Source organism: Salmo trutta, chromosome 18 (genome assembly GCF_901001165.1).
Source record: "Salmo trutta chromosome 18, fSalTru1.1, whole genome shotgun sequence".
Lineage (NCBI taxonomy): Eukaryota > Metazoa > Chordata > Actinopteri > Salmoniformes > Salmonidae > Salmo > Salmo trutta.
Window position 1 is genome coordinate 30,433,377 of NC_042974.1, and position 24,921 is coordinate 30,458,297.

Consider the following 24,921-nt stretch of genomic DNA (forward strand, 5'->3'; position numbering starts at 1 on the left):
GTTAAAAATAATGACTGCTTGAAGTTCACAAACCACACGTGATCAAGCTCCAAAATAGAGTAACTTGATGGGACACAAATACAGCAACTGAATGGAGGGAGGGTCATCCAGGGCAATCTAACAGAACCCCAGCAATCTCATATCTCCACTACCCTCTACTGAGCTACCTCCCAACATCTGACAAAGGGAGAGATCCTATTGTTGGGGCATTCACTGGCTTATTCATGGGACTGCTCTAGTTTAGCCTTTAGCAACTGAACCCAATAGCCAAGCCATAGCACTTTTAGCTGGACCGTCTCTGAGACTCTAAAAGACTCAAGTGTGTTAAACACGGTGGTGCTGCCACATCAGGGATTTGTAGTCACTGGTATTAATTGGTGGCAACTTTACTGTGGGTGGTAAGAAGGAGGGAGGAGGGGGTGGATGGAGTTTGGGGAAGTGAGTGGAGACTAGAGCGAAAATTATTGTTGCCTGTCATGCACGATTTCCGCCGTGTGTCCGAGCTGTGAAGTGTGAGACTCAGAGGCGCCGTCACAATTTTTGTAGAGGGTTTGGGGGGGACAGTGGTTCAGCGGTTTGAGCCCTCCTTTCCAACAGTAACACACACACACACACACACACACGCTCACACACGCTCACACACGCTCAGCTTTGTCAACATAATGACTGGAAACCTGAGAACTCTTTCCGCCTGTTTTGACGAATATCAATGCACCACGCAAACTGCCTGAAGGGGAAAATGTTAGAGGAATTAAAACTTTGGAACAAGCCTTTGTGACCTTTTGTACAGGAATTGGTAAAGAAAAGGCTATTACCTTTCACTGTTGTTGGAATGATGTCTTGTAAACTCGTTCATGAACTCATTAATGCCTGCTTTTGGTCTGAACGGTACAACATAGTCACATTTTGGGTTTTGGAGACTGTTGTGAGAGAGAAATAAAGGAGCGTCATGGTCCATTTGTGTTAGCACTGATTTGCCGTTGATAGGATGACTTACCAATTGAAAAATGAAGAAATGCTGAAAGAACATCGCATGGCTCTAGCTCTACTTGGAGGTCAAAGCCTTAGAGTCTTTGTTCCGTTGGTGCCTTGCCATACCACAGTTTCCACTCTTCAGGATTTGAGCTGCTTAAACCCCTCATGATGGGCACCATTCAGAAACACTCAACCAACCCGACTGCATGCTGTTATTTGAGTCAGCGTTTGACTTTGCTAACTAGTGCATGAAGCAATGGCATGAAGCGCTCAATGTGTGTCCACCCAAAGAGCTTTCGATGTTGCATGTGTCGCGTGTGTTTTGTGTTTGAGCGTTTAGTTCAGTCAACACTTTCTTCATTGCTCAAAAATCCTGCATCGAAGATATGAAATGTCTCAGCGGTAGCGGCTAACTACGCCGAGATGTTTCACAATTTTCTTGGTATTTTTGATGTCGTTGTTATAAATGTGTGACTACTGGACTCTGTGTTGGGCGGGGGGATTCCGGTGAAGGGGGACTTCTTTATTTCTCTTCTCTTTATTTCTCTTCTCTCCCCCATGTATGTGTCTCCCCCCCACTGTGGCGCACCTCACCTCTCCCCTCTCCCTCCACCCTCCGCCACACCTCTTCAGCTGACACCCCTGCCGTCCACGAGGAGAAAGGGGCTTGTTTCCGATTGGTCAGTTCGGGGAAGCAGTGTTTGCACCCGGTGCCTGCTCAGCTGAGCAAACAGCTGTGCTGCTGCAGTGTGGGCAAGGCCTGGGGCCCGCGCTGCGACAAGTGCCCCCTGCCAGGAACAGGTAAGGTCCCCAACGCCGGCACCTCTGAGCTCCAGGCAGACTACACCTCTACCCATCCATCTATTCCACCAATCTCACACTGAGAGATGGAAATATGGGACCAATGGCATTCATTCATCCGCCCCCCCCCCCCCCCCCACAGACACTCGCTCTCTCTCTCTCTCTCTCTGTGCATGTGGTTTAACTGCTTTGCCAAGTAGATGCTTTTAGATGCAGTTAAATCCCCACCACCACCACACTCCCACTGTCTCCCCTTACTCCACCACCACCACCACACTCCCACTGTCTCCCCTTACTCCACCACGGCTCCCCCTCTGTCAGTGCAGTCTGTACGGGTTTTATGGTCAGTGTTCGCCTTGGTGATACAATAGCAGACGCCTGCAGATCATGTGGACCACAGCCACACTAAATAGATAGAAGCTGTTCGCTGAGTCCTCACACTTCCACTCAAAAAGGTCTGTCTTATTTCATTTATGACGTCGAGCCAAACATTCCATTAGACCTGGGAGTTTATCTGGGAACAAGTCTAACCCTTTTCTTCGCCTGTGCCTGTATTGTCTGTCTGGGCCCCGAGAGACATTACTAAATGACCTCGTTTGACCTAATTAACAACACCAGTCAAATTAATCTGGGTTGCCATATTCCTTTGGTTGCCAGATCCTCCAGGTTTGCAGTTTGGTACAGCAGGTTGTTATAGAGAGTGTTGGTGGTAGAGTTAGAGGATGATATCTTGGAATGGGGTCCATTTTTCCCCATGTGAGAACATTTCTGTGGGTAAGATTAAGAGCTGTTATAAGAGTAAATTATAGACTTGTGCTCCTTAATCAGGAAATCAACTTGAGTAGACATATAGGATTAGTGTAATCATTTCAGGACTAACCTTGATGTGAAGTGCAGGGTTTTTTAAGGTATCTCTTTCAATGTATTTTTCTTCGTTTGTTGGAATGTTTACCAAGGTAGCTGGATTAGTTACTGTTTGATCTGATATATTTGTTTCACGATCAATGTAGTGGTTTAACTGCAATTGGCTGGGCTCTGGCTGGGCCACTCAAGGACATTCAGAGACTTGTCCTGAAGCCACTCTTGTGTTGTCTTGGCTGTGTGCTTAGGCTCGTTGTCCTCTTGGAAGGTGAATCTTTGCCCCAGTCTGAGGTCCTGAGCACTCTGGAGAAGGTTTTATGTACTCTATGTACTTTGGTCCATTCATCTTTCCCTCGATCCAGACTAGTCTCCCAGTCCCTGCCACTGAAAAACATCCCCACAGCATGATGCTGCCACCACCATGCTTCACAGTAGGGATGGTGTCAGGTTTCTTCCAGATGTGATGCCTTGCATTCAGACCAAAGAGTTCAATCTTGGTTTCATCAGACCAGAGAATCTTGTTTCTCATGGTCTGAAAGTTTTTAGGTGCCTTTTGGCAAACTCCAAGCGGGCTGTCATGCGCCTTTTACTGAGGAATGGCTTGTGTCTGGCCACTTTACCATAAAGGCCTGATTGTTGGAGTGCTGCAGAGATGGTTGTCCTGGAAAGTTCTCCCATCTCCACAAAGGAACTGGAGCTTTGTCAGAGTGTCCATCTGGTTCTTGGTCACCTCCCTGACCAAGGCCCTTCTCCCCCGATTGCTTAGTTTAGCCGGGTGGCCAGCTCTAGTGAGAGTCTTGGTGGTTCCAAACTTCATACATTTAAGAATAATGGAGGCCACTGTGTTCTTGGGACCTCAATGCTGCAGACATTTTTTGGTACCCTTACCCAGATCTGTGCCTTGACACAATCCTGTCTCGGAGCTCTTTCAACCTCATAGCTTGGTTTTTGCTCTGACATGCACTGTCAACTGTGGGACCTTATATAGACAGGTGTGTGCCTTTCCAAATCATGTCCAATCAATTGAATTTACCACAGGTGGACTCCAATTAAGTTGTAGAAACATTTAAAGGATGATCAATGGTAACAGGATGCACCTGAGCTCAATTTCGAGTCACATAGCAAAGGGTCTGAATACTTTTTTATTTGTAATACATTTGCTAAAATATAAACCTGTTTTCACTTTGTCATTATGGGGTATTGTGTGTAGATGGATGAGGATTTTTTTTATTTAATCTATTTTAGAATAAGGCTGTAACGTAACAAAATGTGGAAAAAGTCAAGGGGTCTGAATACTTTCTGAATGCACTGTCTGTGGAGCTCGGAAAGAACTCAGAGAATTATATACACATGGTGAATCTGCTTCAACAAAAACCTAACCTAACTTATTGTACTTTACATATGAGGTACATAAAATAAAATATCAATCAAATTAGTCATATAGCTATGAATTATGCGAAGTAAAAATATTTCATGTGGCCATTTCGATCTGTTTTTTGGGATGGAAGTGGTTTCTGATGTGTTTTTTTTTCTTGAGTAAAGAATAGATGTACTTATTATTCTTTTAACATTTTTAGCTAAATTCAAGGAGATATGCCCTGGTGGGATGGGCTACACTGTCACAGGCTCTTACAAGCCCAAACCATCCAATCAACTACCCAAACTTCCCAGCCAACCTGAGACCATCAACAAGCCAATGATCACCCACCAAGAGCCTATGGCCCCGCCTCTGCCCTTCCCGACACCCGAGAAACCAGTGGAGGCCTTGAGCGTCACTGAGAGACAGCTTCCCTCTATTCCAGGTGAGTCAACATCACACAATTCCCTCTATACCAGGTGAGTCAACATCACACAATTCCCTCTATACCAGGTGAGTCAACATCACACAATTCCCTCTATACCAGGTGAGTCAACATCACACAATTCCCTCTATACCAGGGGAGTCAACATCACACAATTCCCTCTATACCAGGTGAGTCAACATCACACAATTCCCTCTATACCAGCTGAGTCAACATCACACAATTCCCTCTATACCAGGTGAGTCAACATCACACAGCAAGCACCAGTAGAAGAGCAGCCATCTTTACTAATGTACTCCAGAAAGACAAAGACAGAACATTGAGATGAGCTGGGACTCAGTGTGACTCATAGCTGGGAGTTGCTTGGTCTTTTAGAATTCAAATAGAGTGCTCTGTGGAATTTGGCATCATAGACTGTAACACATGGGCCCCGGGGCCATGCTTTTGTCTTTTCACTATGCTGTCCTGTTTTGATATGTGGAATATCGTGTACCTTCAGTGCCAGCGCACTTTTTTGTAATCCACCCTTCAACAAAAGGCAGCACATAAGTGAAACAAAAGACAGAACCGATTTGTATGCGTGAGTGTGTGGGGGTCTTTAAAAACATCTCTCACCCAGACACCAACTCAGTTCCACCCTAGATGGGATGATGAGGATTCACACGCTTTGGCTTGCCCTCACCACTCAAACCGCTGGATTCTGAGAGGAGAGATGGAGTTCCTCTCTTTTATTGTTCGGGACATGCTTGGCGACCACTGAGGGGAAAGAGAAACTTGGCCAGCGGTAGAGTGCACAGACTTATGCAAACTACAGCTCAACTTCTCTTGAGCACAGAGGATCCAATGCCGAGGACAGACTCAGACAAACAATAAGAGGAGAAAGTCACTGCCTAAACCTGTGTTGATTAGCGTTTGCGTGACACAAGGGTCTATGAACCCTGGTGGAGGGAATTTATTTTACGCCGAATGTTATGCTTCGTTCATAACAATACCGTTGGTTTTTTATGACCTCCGTAAAAAGGCAAGAGGGTTGAGTTATGACATGGCATTTGGCCAGTGTTTAAAATAAGGTGTTAGTGGAGGATCCTTGTTACTGATTAACATTTGTACGTCGTCCATGACAAATATCACGTGTTGATGTGGTCATGAACAGCTAACAGTACCAGTGAAGGTGACAGTCTTATGGATTGCAAATCATTGATCCTCTCTGGCCCGGGTTTATTGATGTATTCAAAAGCCTGACTATATTTTAAAGGAGAACTATAATGTGAATGTTGCCCTAAAAAATACAATTAAATGATGTACTTGTCTCTGACAAACCTTGGTAGTCAAGGGCAGGTATATCCAGCCTTGTGCTTTCAAACGGACTCACTCTTTTTTGAACTCACTCTTTTTTTTGTGTTGTTTTTATATGATCTTCATGGCCAGTTGCCACAGATGCTCCTGAGCAGGTAGGTTGGGTTTCTTCTGCAAAAAAAAGCAACAGAAAATAAATAAGCTTTCTCGCATGCAACGAGAAGTATTCATCCTTCAGCCTCTATGGCAGCAACCTGCAGAAGCAGCCTGCAGCATCACCTCTGCATGAAGTTGGCATCACCGCTGCATGACTTTGAGCCAATCAATGCTCCATGCTTTCAGCCTAAGCGCACTTAAAGCATTCACAGTGGAACAATGCCGTTCACAGCTGGTAAGACTTTGCTCTTTGCGCTTTTGTCCAGCCTCATACTGTAAGGCTGCGTTTACTCAGGCAGCCCAATTCTGATTTTTTTTCCCACAAATTGGTCAGTTGACCAATCAGATCAGCTCTTTTGCTAGTAATTGAGCATCTGATCAGAATCGGGCTGTATGTTTAAATGCAGCCTAAGAGCCTCAAATACTGAACAGTCCGGAAACCTTTCTGTAATGAATTTAGTATTGTATTATGACTTTTGAATTATGTAAATATAGAAGCTCTCTTTTACATTACTTGGTCTTGGTTCTTTCCGATGTAAAGTAGACTCAGCTGCTTGAAACTCTTTAAAAGCACTTTGACAAGGGTGGAGTAAAGTGAACACTGTTGCGCAATAAACTCTGACAAACTCCAAATGTCTAAAAAGCTGAAGTCAAGTTGGAGTCCACACAACTGACTTGGGCATTCTATAGACCCTGTCTGCTCAATGACAACAAATGTTTCGCTTCCCACCATCTTGCTCTACAATCCTTTCAAGCACTTTCCTTCCTTCAGCTGCCATGCAAGCTGATCTGTAATTAGTGTACCGCCGAGCGGCCTATATGACGAGCTCACGCATGACAGCGGTGCATGAGCGGCGCTTGCTCACTGAAACCTCAGATGTCTATACGGATCAGTCCATTGAGCCCCGAGGTCCATACTGTGTTTGTCTTGTGTTCTGTCCTTCAAGGAGCTGGTTATTCTGGAGGCTACTAGTAGTAGGCCAGTAGTTGAGGTCGAGGCTGGCCAGCCACAGCTCTCTCCCGGTGTCTCTACCATGAGGATGGAGCCGGCCTTCCCAGGTGTCTCATCCATTCCCTTCCCCTTCTACTCTCTCTGCTGCTATTTCAGTCTCACTGGGCTGGTGCCCACCCTCACAGGGCAAAGTGTGGAAGTTATTTCATTATGATGGTTGTTTTGGCACTGTACTGTACACTATGTAAGTGGGTCTCCACTGGGGCTTTTCCGTCAATTTTACCTGAAAGAATACAAATGAAAATGGGTTGGTTTGAAAAATATATTATGTTCTTTCCCTTGTGACAGGTCTAATCGTCATAGTGGAAAGAGCACCTGCCATTTATGATTGGTGTTCTCCAGGCTCTAGTTTAGGATTATCTTAATTCAAACTCAAGGTTTCAATTGTTGTAAAAAGGGTTCAATATGTATCCAAGCTGGACAAATCTTTAAACAAGTGTCAGCTCAGCACTTAACGGTGAAGAGTGATTTATGTCTGTTTGCTGGGATTGTTGATTTCTGCAGCGCACCGTGTTACAGTTTCATGACAATAACTCAACATTGAAACACTCATTTTAAAGACCACGGAAAGTCTGACTGTGCTGTTCTCTCCCATGGCTCTATCTGTCCTGGTCTCGCAGAGGTTGTGGAGAAAACGTCCCCCCCTGCTCCAGCCCTGATCCTCCCCTCCAACGCTGGCCAGGACATCGCCCCGACTCAGTCAGCAGGTAAGAGCCCACAGTGACATACAGTAACACACAGTAACACCGTGACATCTGGACACAGTTTAGTCGACTGGTCAATGTGCTGCTGACCGGTTAGTAACTACTATCCCTGCTACAAACTCTAAGCTATCCCAAGCTGATTGTGTAAAAATCATGAATGAATAGAGGCACGAAGACTGGGACCATGGCACTTTCTAACTCGTCCAGACCTCCTCTCTTTGTCCTTGGGGTTCTACCCCGTTGTATTTCGGGCTTCTTCTATATTTAGGAATCGTGTGTTGCTGTTGAGGGGTCATGGCAACATGAAGTCTCTCTCTCCACTTTCTAGTTGTGAATAGTTTAACAATGGTCTAACAACATCCTCATAAAGGCTTCAAATCACTCCAATGAAAATGCAGAGCAACTTTTTCTTTCTCTCCTGGCCCTTAGAGAAATGTATTTGGGTCCTGTATTGTTTCATTTGAGAGACTCCCATTTTAGATGTTGTTGCTGTGGTTATTTGAATCGGAAGGGAAAGGCCAGTGAGGCCAGTGATTTGTGCCCTCGCTAGGCAACCACTTGTGTGAAATGCACCTGTTTTGATACCCTGGGCGAGGAAGAGGGGGGAGCAGTAGAATAGAGATAGTGTCGGCACGGAGACAAGTGGAGGGAAGGGAGTGGGACTATCTGGTTCCAGGCTCACAAAAGCACCTGGACCAATCAGGGGACCGCTGGGGTATTTGGAGTTATATTTGCTAGGCGGACATCCAAGCACCCAGACCGCTCTCATCTCAGCGTTTTATGTCCTGGTGTCCCAGAAAGGTAACACCAAATTAAGAAGCCACAGCAATTAAGCCACCTGATGACAGATACTCCGTAAACTGTGATGCATAATTGCGTCTCTCTTTTTTTGAATCGTCCTGTCATCCTTACTGTGATCAGACTCTGGTCTCTGTGACTCAACGCTTGCTAATCATTCTCTACATGACGTTTCTTTTTAAAGTACATCCTCTACAAAACAACAATAGTTTGATTGTTAACATGGCGGAGATGCTCTTTAAGATGTAAAGCAACTATACTCACTAATCATTCTGTAGCTCAATCAACCAATCAATCAATCAGTCAATCAAATGATTGTGCATTTTACAAGTACATTTGTAACAAAGTGCTAAAATATAACGCTTGACCGAATGGATGAGGGAAATCTCCTTAGGTGGGGAGAAACCTTGACAGGAAGCAGACTTTAGAGCAGGAGCCCATCCTCTGGTTGGCTGATGTCTTCCCCAAATCCTATATAAAACACAACATTCATTTAATGTAACTGTATTTCTGAGGAGATGCCACTGTAGCATATTTGAGCAATTAAACCTCACCTATTGAAATTTGTACAGTAATACTCAAATTCTTTGTAATTCCACCATACTGGCCTGCTGAGCTTTGAAGAAGCAGGGATGCGTAATGTATTGTTAATGTGATCTCGAGCTTGCTGACATTTTGACTACCATTTCCTCAGTAACACTGTAATTCTTAAGTACTATATTCATAATCTATCACCACTAATTTAATACCGCTTTAATTTTCTCTTCTTCTCATCAAGTTCTGAAATGGCAAACCGTTCAGTCACTGTGATTGGACAGTTGTGCAGTTTCAGGCTTATATGATGGAGTCCTTAAGTCTCTGGAACTATAGGTCCATTGGCCCACTTCTGTAATATGTCTGCATATTGGTGCCTTTTGATGGGCATTAGACACTATGATTCACTCTATTCCCTACTCTTCCACTGTGTTATGTAAGGCAATCTCCCACAGCTGACCTCTTGTCGAGACTGAGTAGACCGATTGATGCACCTAGTGAGTAGGTTTTTGGATTTTATCTTTATTTTAACAGGGAGTCCCATTGCGACCAAGATCTGTTTTGCATCTTACAATTACAAATTGCACATAGGAAATACACCAGAAAATACAAAATACAAAGAGAATACAAAGAATTCAATAAAGCACACTCATGAAAAACAGTCACATTCCACAGCAAAGAGGTCCCCAATCAACACTTTTAAATCAAATCAAATCAAATTGTATTTGTCACATGCGCCGAATACAATAGGTGTAGACGTTACAGTGAAATGCTTACTTACAAGCCTATAACCGACAATGCCTTTTTTAAGAAGTGTTAACCTCTGCGAGATCTGTGCCCCCCACGGGACGGTTGAGCTAACGTGCGCTAATATGATTAGCATGTTAGTAACAAGAACATTTCCCAGGACATAGACATATCTGAATTGGGAAGAAAGCTTCAATTCTTGTTAATCTAACTGCACTGTCCAATTTACTGTAGCTATTACAGTGAAGAATACCATGCTATTGTTTGAGGAGAGTGCACAGTTATGAACTTGAAAATGTATTAATAAACCAATTAGGCACATTTGGGCAGACTTGATACAACATTTGAACAGAAATACAATGGTTCATTGGATCAGTCTAAAACTTTGCACATGCAATGCTGCCATCTAGTGGCCAAAATCTAAATAGAGCCTAAAGTGGAATAATACATTGTGGCCTTTCTTCTGCATTTCAAAGATGATAAAACATTTTTTTTTTACCAGATCTAATGTGTTATATTCTCCTACATAAATTTCACATTGCCACAAACTGCAAAGTGTTTCCTTTCAAATGGTATCAAGAATATGCATATCGTTGCTTCAGGTCCTGAGCTACAGGCAGTTAGATTTGGGTATGTCATTTTAGGCGAAAATGGAAAAAAAGGATCCGATCCTTAATAAGAGGAAAGTATTTACAAAATAAGCTGAAGTAAAACATTTATAAATACATAAATAAAATTGAAAAATAAGAACATTGAAAAATAACAAATAATTAAAGAGTAACAATAAAATAACAGTAAATGTAAATAGTCCGAAAATCACATACACATACATTTGTAGGGAACTGAAGATTGTTCTATACTTGGGGTGCAAAGAAACTAAAAGCTAAAAGTCTGTAGCAACAAACGGAAATTTCATTAGATAGCCATCCCTGTGATCTGGTATGGTAACTCATACTTCTATGGGTAAGTAAAGATGTCAGGTAATGAGGGAGTTTTTACAAAATGCAGTGTTTCGACCTACATGAGGTCAAAGAGGGCCAGCCTACTTTCTGATAGAGCAAGCAGTGATGAGTGCAACACCTCTCACCCGTTATAAAACGAAGTGCGCTGTGGTGAACTACATCTAACGGCTTTAACCCTTTACACTTGTAGGAATTGGCCTATATGGATAGGGCTATAAAAAATAAATAAAGAAGGTCGCACACTCCCAAACATTTAATGGGTATAGGAACCAACATTTAATGGGTATAGGAACCAACATTTAATGGGTATAGGAACCAACATTTAATGGGTATAGGAACCAACATTTAATGGGTATAGGAACCAACATTTAATGGGTACAGGAACCAACATTTAATGGGTACAGGAACCAACATTTAATGGGTACAGGAACCAACATTTAATGGGTATAGGAACCAACATTTAATGGGTATAGGAACCAACATTTAATGGGTATAGGAACCAACATTTAATGGGTATAGGAACCAACATTTAATGGGTATAGGAACCAACATTTAATGGGTACAGGAACCAACATTTAATGGGTATAGGAACCAACATTTAATGGGTATAGGAACCAACATTTAATGGGTATAGGAACCAACATTTAATGGGTATAGGAACCAACATTTAATGGGTATAGGAACCAACATTTAATGGGTATAGGAACCAACATTTCGGGAACGCAGTGCTGTCTTCAGGGTTACATTGTAACTGCTTGATACAGTTATGTAGACAAGCAGTGGAATTAGTGGAGCCAATGAACACAGTGAGGGGTGTGTCATAGTAATTAACGTAATGAGGGATGGAAAACAGTGAAACAAATACTTTACAGCATGTCAATACATGCGGACAATTATTTACGTAATCTTATGTCAACATGATTAGATATAATAGAATACATTGTGCTAATATCAACAATCATTATTGTTACATTTCATTTACTTTCATCTTTGTTTCATTACTTCATTTCATATCTTGTTGTGGTTCAAACATAATGCATAATGAGCATCATCAACATGGGAGACATGACATGCAGTATAAGCTAAAACACTGTGGGGAAAAACAAGTCATTGGGTTGAAATGGCCTGAGGTCAAATTCAATATTCAGACCACTAGGAGTCAGTGTTTTTAGATAGGAGATCCATTAGGCCTCCCTCTGTAGTAGTAGGGTACAGATCAGTGGCGGTCGGTGCCGTTTAAGATGAGGGAGTACGATTCTTTTTTCATGAGCATGGCCTTATTTCTATTACCGCATATTGGATGACTATCAATCTTATTCCATTCACCCAGTTCAATGTAACAGTGACAGGTTTAGGCAACTACATGATACTCAAATTTTCTCTATACCCATCATGAGGTTGCTACAACCTAGCCTATAAATGACAGTTTACAACGTAGGTGTGTCGAAAGACAAATTTGAGGTGACAGACAGTGACACATGGACAGACAGTGACACTCAATACTGCCTTGCACATTATCGCCTGCATCTAGCTGATATAGAGTGTAATCATTAGTCCATCAGTTGCAAACAAGAGTTTCTGTTGGACAAATTCAGGTATGTTTATCCCCATTTATTCACGTTTGCGAAAAAAAATTTGGCGGAATAAATACACCCCTGATCACGCATAGACACAGTTCAGTTTCATAGAAGCCACGTTGTATTATTTCTCGCATCTATGAGCTCTCCTCCTTTCACCTCCTTTCACCCCTTCCCTTGCGTGTGGACTTCAATGCACAACCCATCAGCTGTATTTGACCAGGCAAAAAAACCTTTCCAAGGCAAACCGCTACACACAGCCTACATTGTTGTCACCACAGAACTTACGCGTTTGTAAACCTGCTACAATCATGCAGTAACGTTAGTGTACAGTAGTAAACAGTTACACCGGCGGGCCCCTGTGGCAATAAATTAGTAAAACCAAAAGCTTAACTTGACTTGGAAGAGTTCCAGTGTTGTGTTGGAAAGTCATAGCCAGCTAGCTAACACAGCATCCCTCTGGTTCAGCAGTGTGTTTCAGTAGGCTAAACTAGCACGCTGCATTTGCATCTCTCTTTCTCTCTTGCTTCTCCTTCATTTTGGAAGAAATTAATTTGTTAAAACCTGATGAACTACTGTCTTTCTCTCTCTTTGAGTCAACTACTCATCACATTTTATTCATTGCAGTACTAGCTAGCTGTAGCTTATGCTTTCAGTACCAGATTCATTTTCTGATTCTTTGATTGGGTGGACAACATGTCACTTAATGCTGCAAGAGCTCTGATAGGTTGGAGGACGTCCTCCGGGAGTTGTCATAATTACTGTGTAAGTCAGTCTATGGAAGGGGGTGAGAACCAAGAGCCTCCTAGGTTTTGTATTGAAGTCATTGTACCCAGAGGTGAACGGAAGCTAGCTCTCCTCCGGCTACACCATGGTGCTACCCTACAGAGTGCTGTTGAGGCTACTGTAGACTTTATTTGCTAAATAGTGTGTTTTAATCAATTATTTGGTGACGTGATTATATTTAGTATAGTTTCATCTAATAAGGATAACGTTTTCCAATGTTTTCCAATTTTTATTTTTATGAAAGTATATGAGGAGGATGGTCCTCCCTTTCCTCCTCTGAGGAGCCTGCAACTGGTCTCGATGTTACCTTTCCTTGATAGAGTAACATGCTCGATACCTGTGTATTTGAGGGAGGAGATAGGATGTTTAGCTTCAACAAAGTGAGCTGCTACTGTGCAGTCGGTATTCTTACACCTGATTGAGCTGCGGTGTTCAGCTATACATTGTTTTAACCAAGTTTCAGAGAGTACAAGAATGTCAGGGTTAGTATCTTGGACCCAAATGCCTAACATATACATTTTTGAGTGAATACTCTGCACATTTAAAGAGATTTTCTGGTACTTTTGTATACTTTTTAGCTAGTAGTTCTGAAAGTAGCGCTCACAAGCCAAAAGTGGTCCACACAAATTGCATATTATGTCACGTGCAGATATGTACACCACATCATTGCGCTCTCTCGCTCTGATGTGTGTGCATCTTGCTAGCTGTCACTCAAATGGGGAGGGGCTGAAGCTCATTGGCTGGAACTCGAATTGCTAGGGGCTGGCCCACGTGGGGGAAAATGTAGGGGAAATGGTGCCACACAACTTCCAGGAAACAGTTGCTATCAAACTAGGAATTTTGCGGCTAATTGATGTAAGACAGTAATTCTGCTCATAGATTATACATTTATGAACTAAACATTGACATGAACTAAACATTAACACATCCAGCCCAAAGCGTGAGGTTTAAAAAATGCAAAGTTCCGGAACATGTCTTTAAGTTCATCAGCTCAAGAACCTTACGAGATTTAAAGTCAGAGGGGGTTTCCAAGCTAATCAGCATTGGCTTATCAGCAGTTGTTGGTTGAGCGTGCTGAATCTTTGCCAATATCTGTCATACAGAAACACATTTGCAGCCATGAATGGGAAGTTAATGAGAATATCGGCTAGGGAGAGGAAAGGCCATTTGCAGGAATGGAATATATTTGTTTATGCTACGCATATAGAAACAGTATTTATGTATTTAGTATTTGAAGAGTAGCATGAGGTTTCCTCCATGATTGTGTTCAGCATGCATACTCAAAATCCTGCTATTTGGGTCTCTCTCTCTCATTCTCTCTCTCTCTTTCTCTCTGTCTCTCTCTTTCTCTCTCTCTCTCTCTGTCTCTCGCTCTCGGCCAGAGGTGGATGAGTGCCAGGTCAACCCTCACATCTGTGGCCAGGGGATCTGCTACAACACTGTGGAGGGTTATACCTGCGCCTGTAACCAGGGCTACCAGATGGACGAGACACACACCACCTGTGTAGGTAAGAAACAAGACGTCAAAGGTCACGTCCATTTATCAGACCAATGGGAATGGACTCTTTTGTCATTTGGTCTGATTGGATTAGGTTTTCACTCTTCACATTTGCCCCAGAATATATATTAATTTAATTACATCAGTAAATGGGAATATTTTTTACATTTTATTTAACCTTTGTTTAACTAGGCAAGTCAGTTAAGAACAAATTCTTATTTACAATGACAGCCTACAATGACGTCCTACCCATGTCTTATAAGCTTCTCTGAATGTACTTGTGCTATATAATGATTTAACTAGCCTTTCAGCATTTTGGAGGCCTCTGTTGATGTATGAATAGTTATGTGTGAATGTTGTAGATACTGTCGAATAATCATTTAGGTACCGCTTTGGTACAGTGGTGGTTTGAAATGAACACTATCTATACTCCTAATCCTTTAATCCACTTCCATTAGTATGTCAGTATGTCTCTAAGCAAGTTGACCCATGTTCCATCCCATGACTCCTGCCTTGCTACATCGGTGGACAGATGTTGATGAATGCCTGGAGTCTGTGTCACTGTGCTCCAACGGCCGCTGCAAGAACACACCCGGCAGCTTCCTGTGTGTGTGCCAACCAGGCTTCATGACAGATGAGGAGGGAACCAGTTGCGTTGGTAAAGTCATTTCACACACATACCACCACGCTCCCTGAGATTCAATACGTGTCGTGCAGCGCAGCAGCAGCCGTTTGGGTGTTTTCATTTTTGTTGAAATCCCTAGTTATTTCCCCAGTTGTCTCCAGTATAGTTCCCCATTGGCCTTATCCCCCCTCCCTGGAGATAGGGGCTGCATTTTAGGAGATGACCACAGTGTGGCCCATTAGCGACGTCCTCCCCACCCTCCTCCCCATCCCGGGATATAAATACTGGGAACACTGTCATTAGGTGGTTTCTGGTGTTTCTACACAGATTTTCTCTTCCACAAAATGACACAAAATTAGGTTTGCGGAGGCATAAAGCCAATGATTATTTCCCCATAGCTGTACTGTACTGTAACAGTCAAACGTCTGAAAATGAAATGTGAGGATATCATTTATCACTGTTTGCCAGGGATGTCTATGTGGATATGAGTACTTGATCTATTGTTAAAAAGAGCGCAAAAACAGGCAACTTAGAGGACAACAGCCCTAAATCTTCAATAGACGGATGGAACATTGAGTGACTGGTTATACTTGAATCCAATGATGAAAACGAAACTATACTGGAGAAAAATATAAATGCAACATGTAAAGTGTTGGTCCCATGTTTCATGAGCTGAAATAAAAAATCCCTGAAATGTTTCATACACACAAAAAGCTTATTTCTCTAAAATGTTGTGCTCAAATTTGTTTATATCCCCGTTAGTGAGCATTTCTCCTTTGCCAATATAATCCATCCACCTGACAGGTGTGGCATATCAAGAAGTTGATTAAACAGCATATTTCTGTCTGTAATCAAATCAAATCAAATTTATTTATATAGCCCTTCGTATATCAGCTGAAATCTCAAAGTGCTGTACAGAAACCCAGCCTAAAACCCCAAACAGCAAGCAATGCATGTGAAAGAGGCACGGTGGCTAGGAAAAACTCCCTAGGAAAAACTCCCTAGAAAGGCCAAAAACCTAGGAAGAAACCTAGAGAGGAACCAGGCTATGAGGGGTGGCCAGTCCTCTTCTGGCTGTGCCGGGTGGATATTAACAGAACATGGTCAAGATGTTAAAATGTTCAGCATGGTCAAATAATAATAATCATTGTAGTTGTCGAGGGTGCAACAAGCACGTCCGGTGAACAGGTCAGGGTTCAGTAGCCGCAGGCAGAACAGTTGAAACTGGAGCAGCAGCATGGCCAGGTGGACTGGGGACAGCAAGGAGTCATCATGCCAGGTAGTCCCGAGGCATGGTCCTAGGGCTCAGGTCCTCCGAGAGAAAGAAAGAAAGAGAGAAAGAGAGAATTAGAGAGAGCATATTTAAATTCACACAGGACACCGGATAAGACAAGAGAATACTCCAGATGAAACAGACTGACCCTAGCCCCCCGGCACATAAACTACTGCAGCATAAATACTGGAGGCTGAGACAGGAGGGATCAGAAGACACTGTGGCCCCATCCGATGATACCCCCGGACAGGGCCAAACAGGCAGGATATAACCCCACCCACTTTGCCAAAGCACAGCCCCCACACCACTAGAGGGATGTCTACAACCACCAACTTACCGTCCGAAGACAAGGCCGAGTATAGCCCACAAAAATCTCCGCCATGGCACAACCCAAAGGGGGGGGGGGGGCGCCAACCCAGACAGGAAGACCACGTCAGTGACTCAACCCACTCAAGTGACGCACCCCTCCCATGGACGGCATGGAAGAACACCAGTAAGTCAGTGACTCAGCCCCTGTAATAGGGTTAGAGGCAGAGAATCCCAGTGGAAAGAGGGGAACCGGCAAGGCAGAGACAGCAAGGGCGGTTCGTTGCTCCAGCCTTTCCGTTCACCTTCACACTCCTGGGCCAGACTACACTTAATCATAGGACCTACTGAAGAGATAAGTCTTCAGTAAAGACTTAAAGGTTGAGACTGAGTCTGCGTCTCTCACATGGGTAGGCAGACCATTCCATAAAAATGGAGCTCTATAGGAGAAAGCCCTACCTCCAGCCGTTTGCTTAGAAATTCTAGGGACAATTAGGAGGCCTGCGTCTTGTGACCGTAGCGTACGTGTAGGTATGTACGGCAGGACCAAATCAGAAAGATAGGTAGGAGCAAGCCCATGTAATGCTTTGTAGGTTAGCAGTAAAACCTTGAAATCAGCCCTTGCCTTAACAGGAAGCCAGTGTAGGGAGGCTAGCACTGGAGTAATATGATCAATTTTTTTGGTTCTAGTCAGGATTCTAGCAGCCGTATTTAGCACTAACTGAAGTTTGTTTAGTGCTTTATCTGGGTAGCCGGAAAGTAGAGCATTGCAGTAGTCCAGCCTAGAAGTAACAAAAGCATGGATTAATTTTTCTGCGTCATTTTTGGACAGAAAGTTTCTGATTTTTGCAATGTTACGTAGATGGAAAAAAGCTGTCCTTGAAACAGTCTTGATATGTTCTTCAAAGGAGAGATCAGGGTCCAGAGTAACACCGAGGTCCTTCACAGTTTTATTTGAGACGACTGTACAACCATCCAGATTAATTGTCAGATTGAACAGAAGATATCTTTGTTTCTTGGGACCTAGAACAAGCATCTCTGTTTTGTCCGAGTTTAAAAGTAGAAAGTTTGCAGCCATCCACTTCCTTATGTCTGAAACACAGGCTTCTAGCGAGGGCAATTTTGGAGCTTCACCATGTTTCATTGAAATGTACAGCTGTGTGTCATCCGCATAGCAGTGAAATTTAACATTATGTTTTCGAATTACATCCCCAAGAGGTAAAATATATAGTGAAAACAATAGTGGTCCCTTTTGTGGGAAACACTCATTCTGATTGGCTGGGCCTTGCTCCCCAATGGGTGGGCCTGGCTCCCCAGTGGGTGGTGGGAGCCCACCCACCACCCATGTTGCACTCCAGCCCAGTCATGTGAAATCCATAGGTTAGGGCCTAGTGAATATATATTTCAATTGACTGATTTCCTTATATGAACTGTAACATCTTTGAAATTGTTGCATGTTGCGTTTATATTTTTGTTCAGTATAAAAATACTTTGAAAACACTTACTTAACCAGAGGCAACACTACAAGTTAAAACCGAAAGAAAGTTTGCACTCCATGTCCAGTCTGTTTCTTGCCTGTCGTCGTTTTGCTGAGTCATGCATTTACACTCTCTACTTCAAGGTGGGGGGGATGTTTGGTTTCTAAGGAGGGGAGTGGTATCCTGGATACCACTCCCCTCCAATTAGAGTCCCTGTTTCCTTCATTGTTGGTTCTGTCTTTTGTAATGTCCCACAGGAAGTCCCACCCAGGGCCCTCAGAGGAAGTTTATGTCACCTTAAGCTGGCTTTGGTCCATTTTAGGGGGCTGGGAGGGCATGAAGCAGAGACAGTCCTGGCATGAATCAGCAATGTCCATGTTATTCAGTTAAAGTCAAGGAAAGAGCGTCATGAGCCACACTTCTAGCCCTCTGTAATGCCAGACTGTCCAAATCGTTTAGGTAGATGGATATCACATTCAGACTGGGGTACATAGAGATCTGGCACAGATCTACGGACAGACCAGGAGATTCCATCACTTTAGCCTGAACTTCCGCTGTCCTTGTTGATATTGGACGGAGTAATGTCTGACATGTTTGTAAAACAGAAATGACACAGCACTAAAATGATTTGTACCCCATCACATTCCTCCAGGGGTTTGGGCATTATGCTTATGTTCTTAATGGGTTTGGGTGAGTACCAAGAAAGGAAGGATTATTCTTGAAAGATTGAGTATCTTTGTTGGAGCCAAGTTACTATCCTCAAATCTCTCCTTCTCGCTCCCACTCCTGTCTTTCCCTCCCTGCCTCCCTCCCTCTCTCTCCCCTCCTCTTCCTCTCTGTATCCCTCGCTCAGATTTAAACGAGTGTCTGAACTCCCAAGCTTGTCCTGAGGATGGCTTTTGTATCAACAGTGTGGGTTCCTACATCTGTCGACACTGTGACAGCGGCTACAGGATGAGCCCAACAGGCCAGTGTGAAGGTACAGGAAGTGCCCTTCAACGATTTGGGTTCTATTTGGAGAGCTTTAGGGGCAGGAGAATTAGAGGGGGGTTCATGGGAAGACAAGGCCATGGTTGTTTCTGACATATAAACAACATGATATGCATATTACTGACTTACACATCACCCACACTTAAATCCTTGGCCCTTTGTGGTGTTGATTCAGTGCTTGCCTCTCTCCTTGCCTCTCTCTTTCTTTCCCCCCACCTCTCTACTCTCTCTCTTTCTCTCACTCTCTCTCTCGCTTCTCTCTTCTCTCTCTCGAACAGATATAGATGAGTGTCTGGACATGGGTGTGTGTCCATCCGGCATGTGCGTCAACTTGCTGGGCTCTTATGAGTGTGATCCGTGTCCAGAGGGCTTCCAGGGCCAGGGAGGACAGTGTGTCGGTATGTGACTGGATATTCTCCTTCTCTCACAAATAATCAGGAGCATCCAAATTACTGGAGCGGCTTGGCTCTAAATTGAAATTCCACCAAATTCCAACTTCCACCAATTTGTGGAAAAAAACTAAAGAACATTTGTTTGACAATCCGTCTTTCTGTGTTTTGTGCGCTGGTGTGTTTGTGCAGGCATGTACAGTTTAAATATAGATGTGTGCATGTGCATGCGTGTGCTTTTGTGTGTATCAAATCAAATCAAATTTATTTATAAAGCCCTTCTTACATCAGCAGATATCTCAAAGTGCTGTACAGAAACCCAGCCTAAAACCCCAAACAGCAAGCAATGCAGGTGTAGAAGCACGGTGGCTAGGAAAAACTCCATAGAAAGGCCAAAACCTAGGAAGAAACCTAGAGAGGAACCAGGCTATGAGGGGTGGCCAGTCCTCTTCTGGCTGTGCCGGGTGGAGATCATAACAGCACGTGGCCAAGATAATAATAATACACATACTGTGTACAGTATGTGTGTGTGTGTGTGTGTGGGGGGGGGGGGGACAAAGCTGTTAGGTGTGTGCTTTGTCCTGGTGCATTGGCTCGTCCCCCACTCCATCTCTCTTACACTCCGCCTTTACTACGAAGTCCAAGAGTTTCCTCAGAACCCCTGAGCCACAGTGCTGGTTCACTGCTTCTCTGCCTTCTCAAAGCCCTCACACAGACTGAAAGCAGGGGAATTGGGACCCAGACTGTATTTTTCCGACAGGGTATATATTGAGATGATATCACTATTTAGAATTTCTACTACCCTGCACTGACAGTTCTAAGTGTTTACCCTGTTGTTGGTCGTATACAGAATGCAGTGCTATAGCTAGGGCTGTTACGGTGACCTATTACCACCACACCAGCGGTCACGAGTCATGATGGCAGTCAAATTCCATGTTCCACCGTTTACGGATAATTAGACATCTCTACGCTCTGATGCTGCTGATGGTCATTAGTAGCCTACCAAACTAGCTAACTACCTGGTACTCAGCACTCTATTGTCTCTCTAATCACTCTAACATCAATGCAAATGTAATGTAAAATCTAATCAAACACTTCATGAGAGCCCATGAGCTCATGTTGTGCAATATTTCTATAGGCTATGCAATTGCATGAGAAAACAGGGTGATGGCTTCTATTAAAAAGAGGAGGATCCAATCAGTTTTATATAGGCTAGGCCTACTATATTTATTTCTCAACCTTCTGAATATTAAGCACGTAGCTTCTTTTTAAAACAGGAGTAAAGCCTACCTGGCTGGTATGAAAATGAACTACAGGGAAAGCATCCTTCATTCACTATTTAAGTGCATAGATGACATGTATTTTTTTCCCGCTGCCCCTGTTTCGATACAGGTGCATGATAATGGTCCATTCCAAATCAAAACATTATTTCCCACATATATTATTTAGTATATGTAAAGACAAGATTAAATCAAGAAGTCTGATATTGACAATATTAGCCTAACACTTGTGAATGATATATTATACAAAAAGTACAAAAAAAAGCCTAACACTTGTGAATGATATATTATACAAAAAGTACAAAAAAAATAAAAAATGCAATTGTATGAAATGTATGCATTCACTACTGTAAGTCGCTCTGGATAAGAGAGTCTGCTAAATTACTAAAATGTACATGTAAATTATCACTTGTGAATGATGCCCGGCTTAAGGCAAACATTGCATGCTTTTTTTTGCTACTTTTTCAAATCATACAGTAGTCGCACACCTCATGTATCCTAGCCCATAGGCCTATATGTTTTGATAAGGTTTGTATCACAACTAAAGTTAACACATTAATCTGCTTTACGATGGGTCTAGAGCCTAACTGGCATACATATGCAGCGCTTGAGTTTCAAGTTTGGGGAAGATAATTCTCACCATAAAAATGCATCTTTATAATAATTGCATGTAGTCACTTTTGAGAATGGTGTTTTCCTGCTAATGGAACATTTGTGGTTATAGTCTACTGCTATGTGCGCGTTGCTGCACTTATAATGTGAAGAAATAGCCTAATAGTTTATCAACATTATAAGCTATATGTTCTCATCTGTTGCTTCAGACTCTTTGCATAAAAAAAGTTTTTTTGATGCTAGTGGTTGTATTCATTTGGGATCTATTGCATCCCACAACTGTCCTGTACTATGTTTGGAATATTTATTTCTCACACAGAATAGAATAGGTCAACTTTTGTACTATGGGTATAGTAGATTGACATAGGCTGGTGCTTTTGCTATTTGTTAGGCCTACTCTTCTTGTTGGCTGATGAAAAGTAAATGTGTACAGTTATTCCAATATCTTCAATATGCACCTCGGAAATGGATAAGGACACATGCTGTTGGGTCCTGGTGTGTCTGTCTTCACTTGTAGCCTGTGAGAAAGACCCGATCACGTGACTGAGAGCCATGTGAGTGAGAGGTGCTTCGGCACGCAGCGGGGAGAAGGGAATTATAATTATCATATTCAGATCAAGGGCATAGCACCACTGGTGCACTGGGCTTAATGGCCACACAAAGGGAATGCAGCTGGGAAATTCAAGGCATTATCAAGTGCTTGTCAAATTGTGAATGAGAGACTGATGAAGTGTGTACAGCTTGCGCAAATAACAACATACAACTTTAAAAAAAATCCTCATTAGAGTCGCATCATACAGCCTTAGAATGTATTAAAAATCAAAACATATAGCTCTACATTTGTTACATAAATAACTCTAAATTAATCATATAATAGTACCTGTTTCTTTGTTAACCGCTCAACACAGAATAGCCGCATGTTCATGTGCGCACTCCCTCAAATCATTTGGAGAAAATATATTTTTTATAAAATAATGCTACGGAATTCTAAGTAATATTGTCTGCTAAATGAACTAGTGTAGTCCACAGCCATATGGCCTAGCCACATCAGGGCCTAATATAAGGACAACTCAGAGTATGTGATTCTGTTCTTCTGAAATAGACTACATTTTCTTCATATCATGTTTCTTTAGACCTGTCTAAAATAAATAATGGATTTATTGTGAAGGTGTAGGCTACATTACATGGATTTATTAGACTTTTTAAAATGTAGATGTTCCAAAGGTCTGCATCAGTGGCTTGTAAGCTATGTGTGGAAGACAGGAGATGCTAAATGTGCTTATGTTAATTAACAGTCAATTACTGTGAGACCGGCAGTTATTTGCTTGACCGGCTGACACAATTTCATGACCGCCACAGCCCTACCTGTAGCCACCTTCTAAAACTCACTAGCTAGATGTGGAATGCGGAGTAGGTCGCTGGGTACAGTCTGTATTGTCAATGAGGTACATGATGCCTCACATCAGCTTTAATCCTAGCTCCAGGACATCATGTGAGCTGCCTGGGAGACCTGCAGCAGAATCAACGCACACCTTCTAGGAGTGAATTTCCTACACTTTATAGACAGTGTTCCACAGCCATATTATTTAACCATGAGTTTCAAGGAATAATCAAATCTCATTCCTAAACCGTTTCTGTTTAATGGACAAAGAACACCTCAGGAAACAAATGCAGTATTTCTGTTTACGCTCAGTACATTATAAGTCCCGCAAATCAACCAATTAAAAAGCCTCCATATGGACTCACATTTTCCTGGAAGTCGACCGGTTTCTGTTGAAACCATAGGTGCGTCACTCAGCCCTTCCAGAGAGTACGTGTTGCATGTGGTGGATGGTTGACTGTGAGGTTGTGAGTAGTATTCACACAGTGTCCTGACCCAGCCAAGCCACAGTGGGTAGACAGGGTGCAGGTCGAGACAGGAAATCATTAGGTCATGTGACACATAGGGAGACCTCAAGAGTCTCACTGGAGGTAATGGTGCTGGTTTAGGTCCTTAGCTAGGTCATGCCAACTTTCAATGGGTCTGTTTCGTGTGGTTGTATCTTATCCAAGATAATGAGGGTTGTTTACACACATTATGATGCAGTTCCAGGTGCATTACCTTAAGCCAAGTGAAGGTTGGCCCAAACATTGGTTTTGAGATCCATTAAACACACTGGGAAGCATGCAAAAATAACAGTGTGCTGGAGTTTGGTTTTCTAATATCATATCCAACATGGCAGCATGTTTAGACATTTGAGATATTAAACACATTGTAAAAACCTTTGACTACATTTCTTTCCCTCCCGTTTTCTTGACTCTGCCCAGATGTAGATGAATGCCTGCACCAGTCAACTTGTGCCAATGGGAAGTGCTCCAACTTTGAGGGATATTTTGTCTGCTCGTGTAACGATGGATTCACGCTCAGCTTAGATGGACAATCATGTGAAGGTGACACTCTAATTCTAGTGCTTTATGGTTTTATGGGACTTTCAAGTGACAACCCAAAACTAGATCTACCAAGTCCCTGAATGATCTACAAGACTGGATTCCATTATTACTGGATGATATCATAGTTTAGAGAGAATCACCATTTTAGTCCAAACTGAATTAGCCACTGGTTAGAATCTTCCAGAAAACCCATAAATGTAAACAGCATAATAGCGGCAAAGAGCGAATGCCGTAAAAGTAAGCGCATATTACCTCATAATCACTTATTTGTTCGGGCACTGTTTGTATATGTGACATAATGAACGACTCGGCCTGTCTAAGACTGTCAGTTTAGCACAGCGAAGCACTTTTCCCGAACTTTTCCCACAGTGTCTTTAATGCCAGTCACAAGGCGCCTTGCTTAAGATGGAGACCTTGTAGTGCAGGTTTATAAATCATTCAGAATTGGCCTGGCAGCGCTCAACCTTTTCAGCGGACCGTAGTGCCCACAGTGAAGCTATTGGGCCCTGGTAAATAAATGATGGAATTTCAGTAATCACCCTGGGCTGTTTGGGGCAATGAAAGTATATGAAACCCTAAGAGTTGCAGTATATCAATATCTCGTCATCTTTCTCCCAATACGCCGCATTAATATCTCTCGCTGTTAACCTGGCCCACCTCTTGCACCTGAAATGAGAATAATATTTTCCCTGCTACCTTGCTCTGGGAATCTGTGTATCAAAGTACGAGGCGATTCAACCCCAGGAAGACTCGAAAATAGAATATATGTTCTGGAAACTTTTCTACATGCTTTTACATTTGTAGCACAAACAATTTTTGGGAAAATCATGATGTAAGTGGCCATTTTAGGCCCTTTTTAGACCTATACAAGCCTCCTGTAAAACACTATGATCTGTGAACAAACAGTACATGATCCAGACAACATCTTGGTCATTATACTCTAATAGTGTGCAAATATGGAGGATGTCTAGATTCTGAGCCCACTAGCTTGTAGAGTATATTGTTTAAAACAATATGTATAAACATTTG

At 42.7% G+C, this 24,921-nt stretch overlaps 1 protein-coding gene across 4 annotated transcripts in view; it reads left to right on the forward strand.

Annotated features, from left to right (window-relative positions):
- LOC115153174 (latent-transforming growth factor beta-binding protein 1) overlaps nucleotides 1–24,921 on the forward strand; it is a 121,168-nt gene that overhangs the window by 72,447 nt on the left and 23,800 nt on the right. Inside the window, exons 11-20 of one of the 4 annotated variants that reach the window (XM_029698309.1) lie at nucleotides 1,609–1,776; nucleotides 4,215–4,439; nucleotides 5,868–5,890; nucleotides 6,839–6,950; nucleotides 7,524–7,610; nucleotides 14,394–14,519; nucleotides 15,042–15,167; nucleotides 19,045–19,170; nucleotides 19,460–19,579; nucleotides 23,770–23,892. In XM_029698309.1, the coding sequence (XP_029554169.1) occupies nucleotides 1,609–1,776; nucleotides 4,215–4,439; nucleotides 5,868–5,890; nucleotides 6,839–6,950; nucleotides 7,524–7,610; nucleotides 14,394–14,519; nucleotides 15,042–15,167; nucleotides 19,045–19,170; nucleotides 19,460–19,579; nucleotides 23,770–23,892 (1,236 nt within the window). The remainder of the gene's footprint in view (nucleotides 1–1,608; nucleotides 1,777–4,214; nucleotides 4,440–5,867; nucleotides 5,891–6,838; nucleotides 6,951–7,523; nucleotides 7,611–14,393; nucleotides 14,520–15,041; nucleotides 15,168–19,044; nucleotides 19,171–19,459; nucleotides 19,580–23,769; nucleotides 23,893–24,921) is intronic. The other 3 variants (XM_029698310.1, XM_029698312.1, XM_029698311.1) reach the window with 3 other exon arrangements.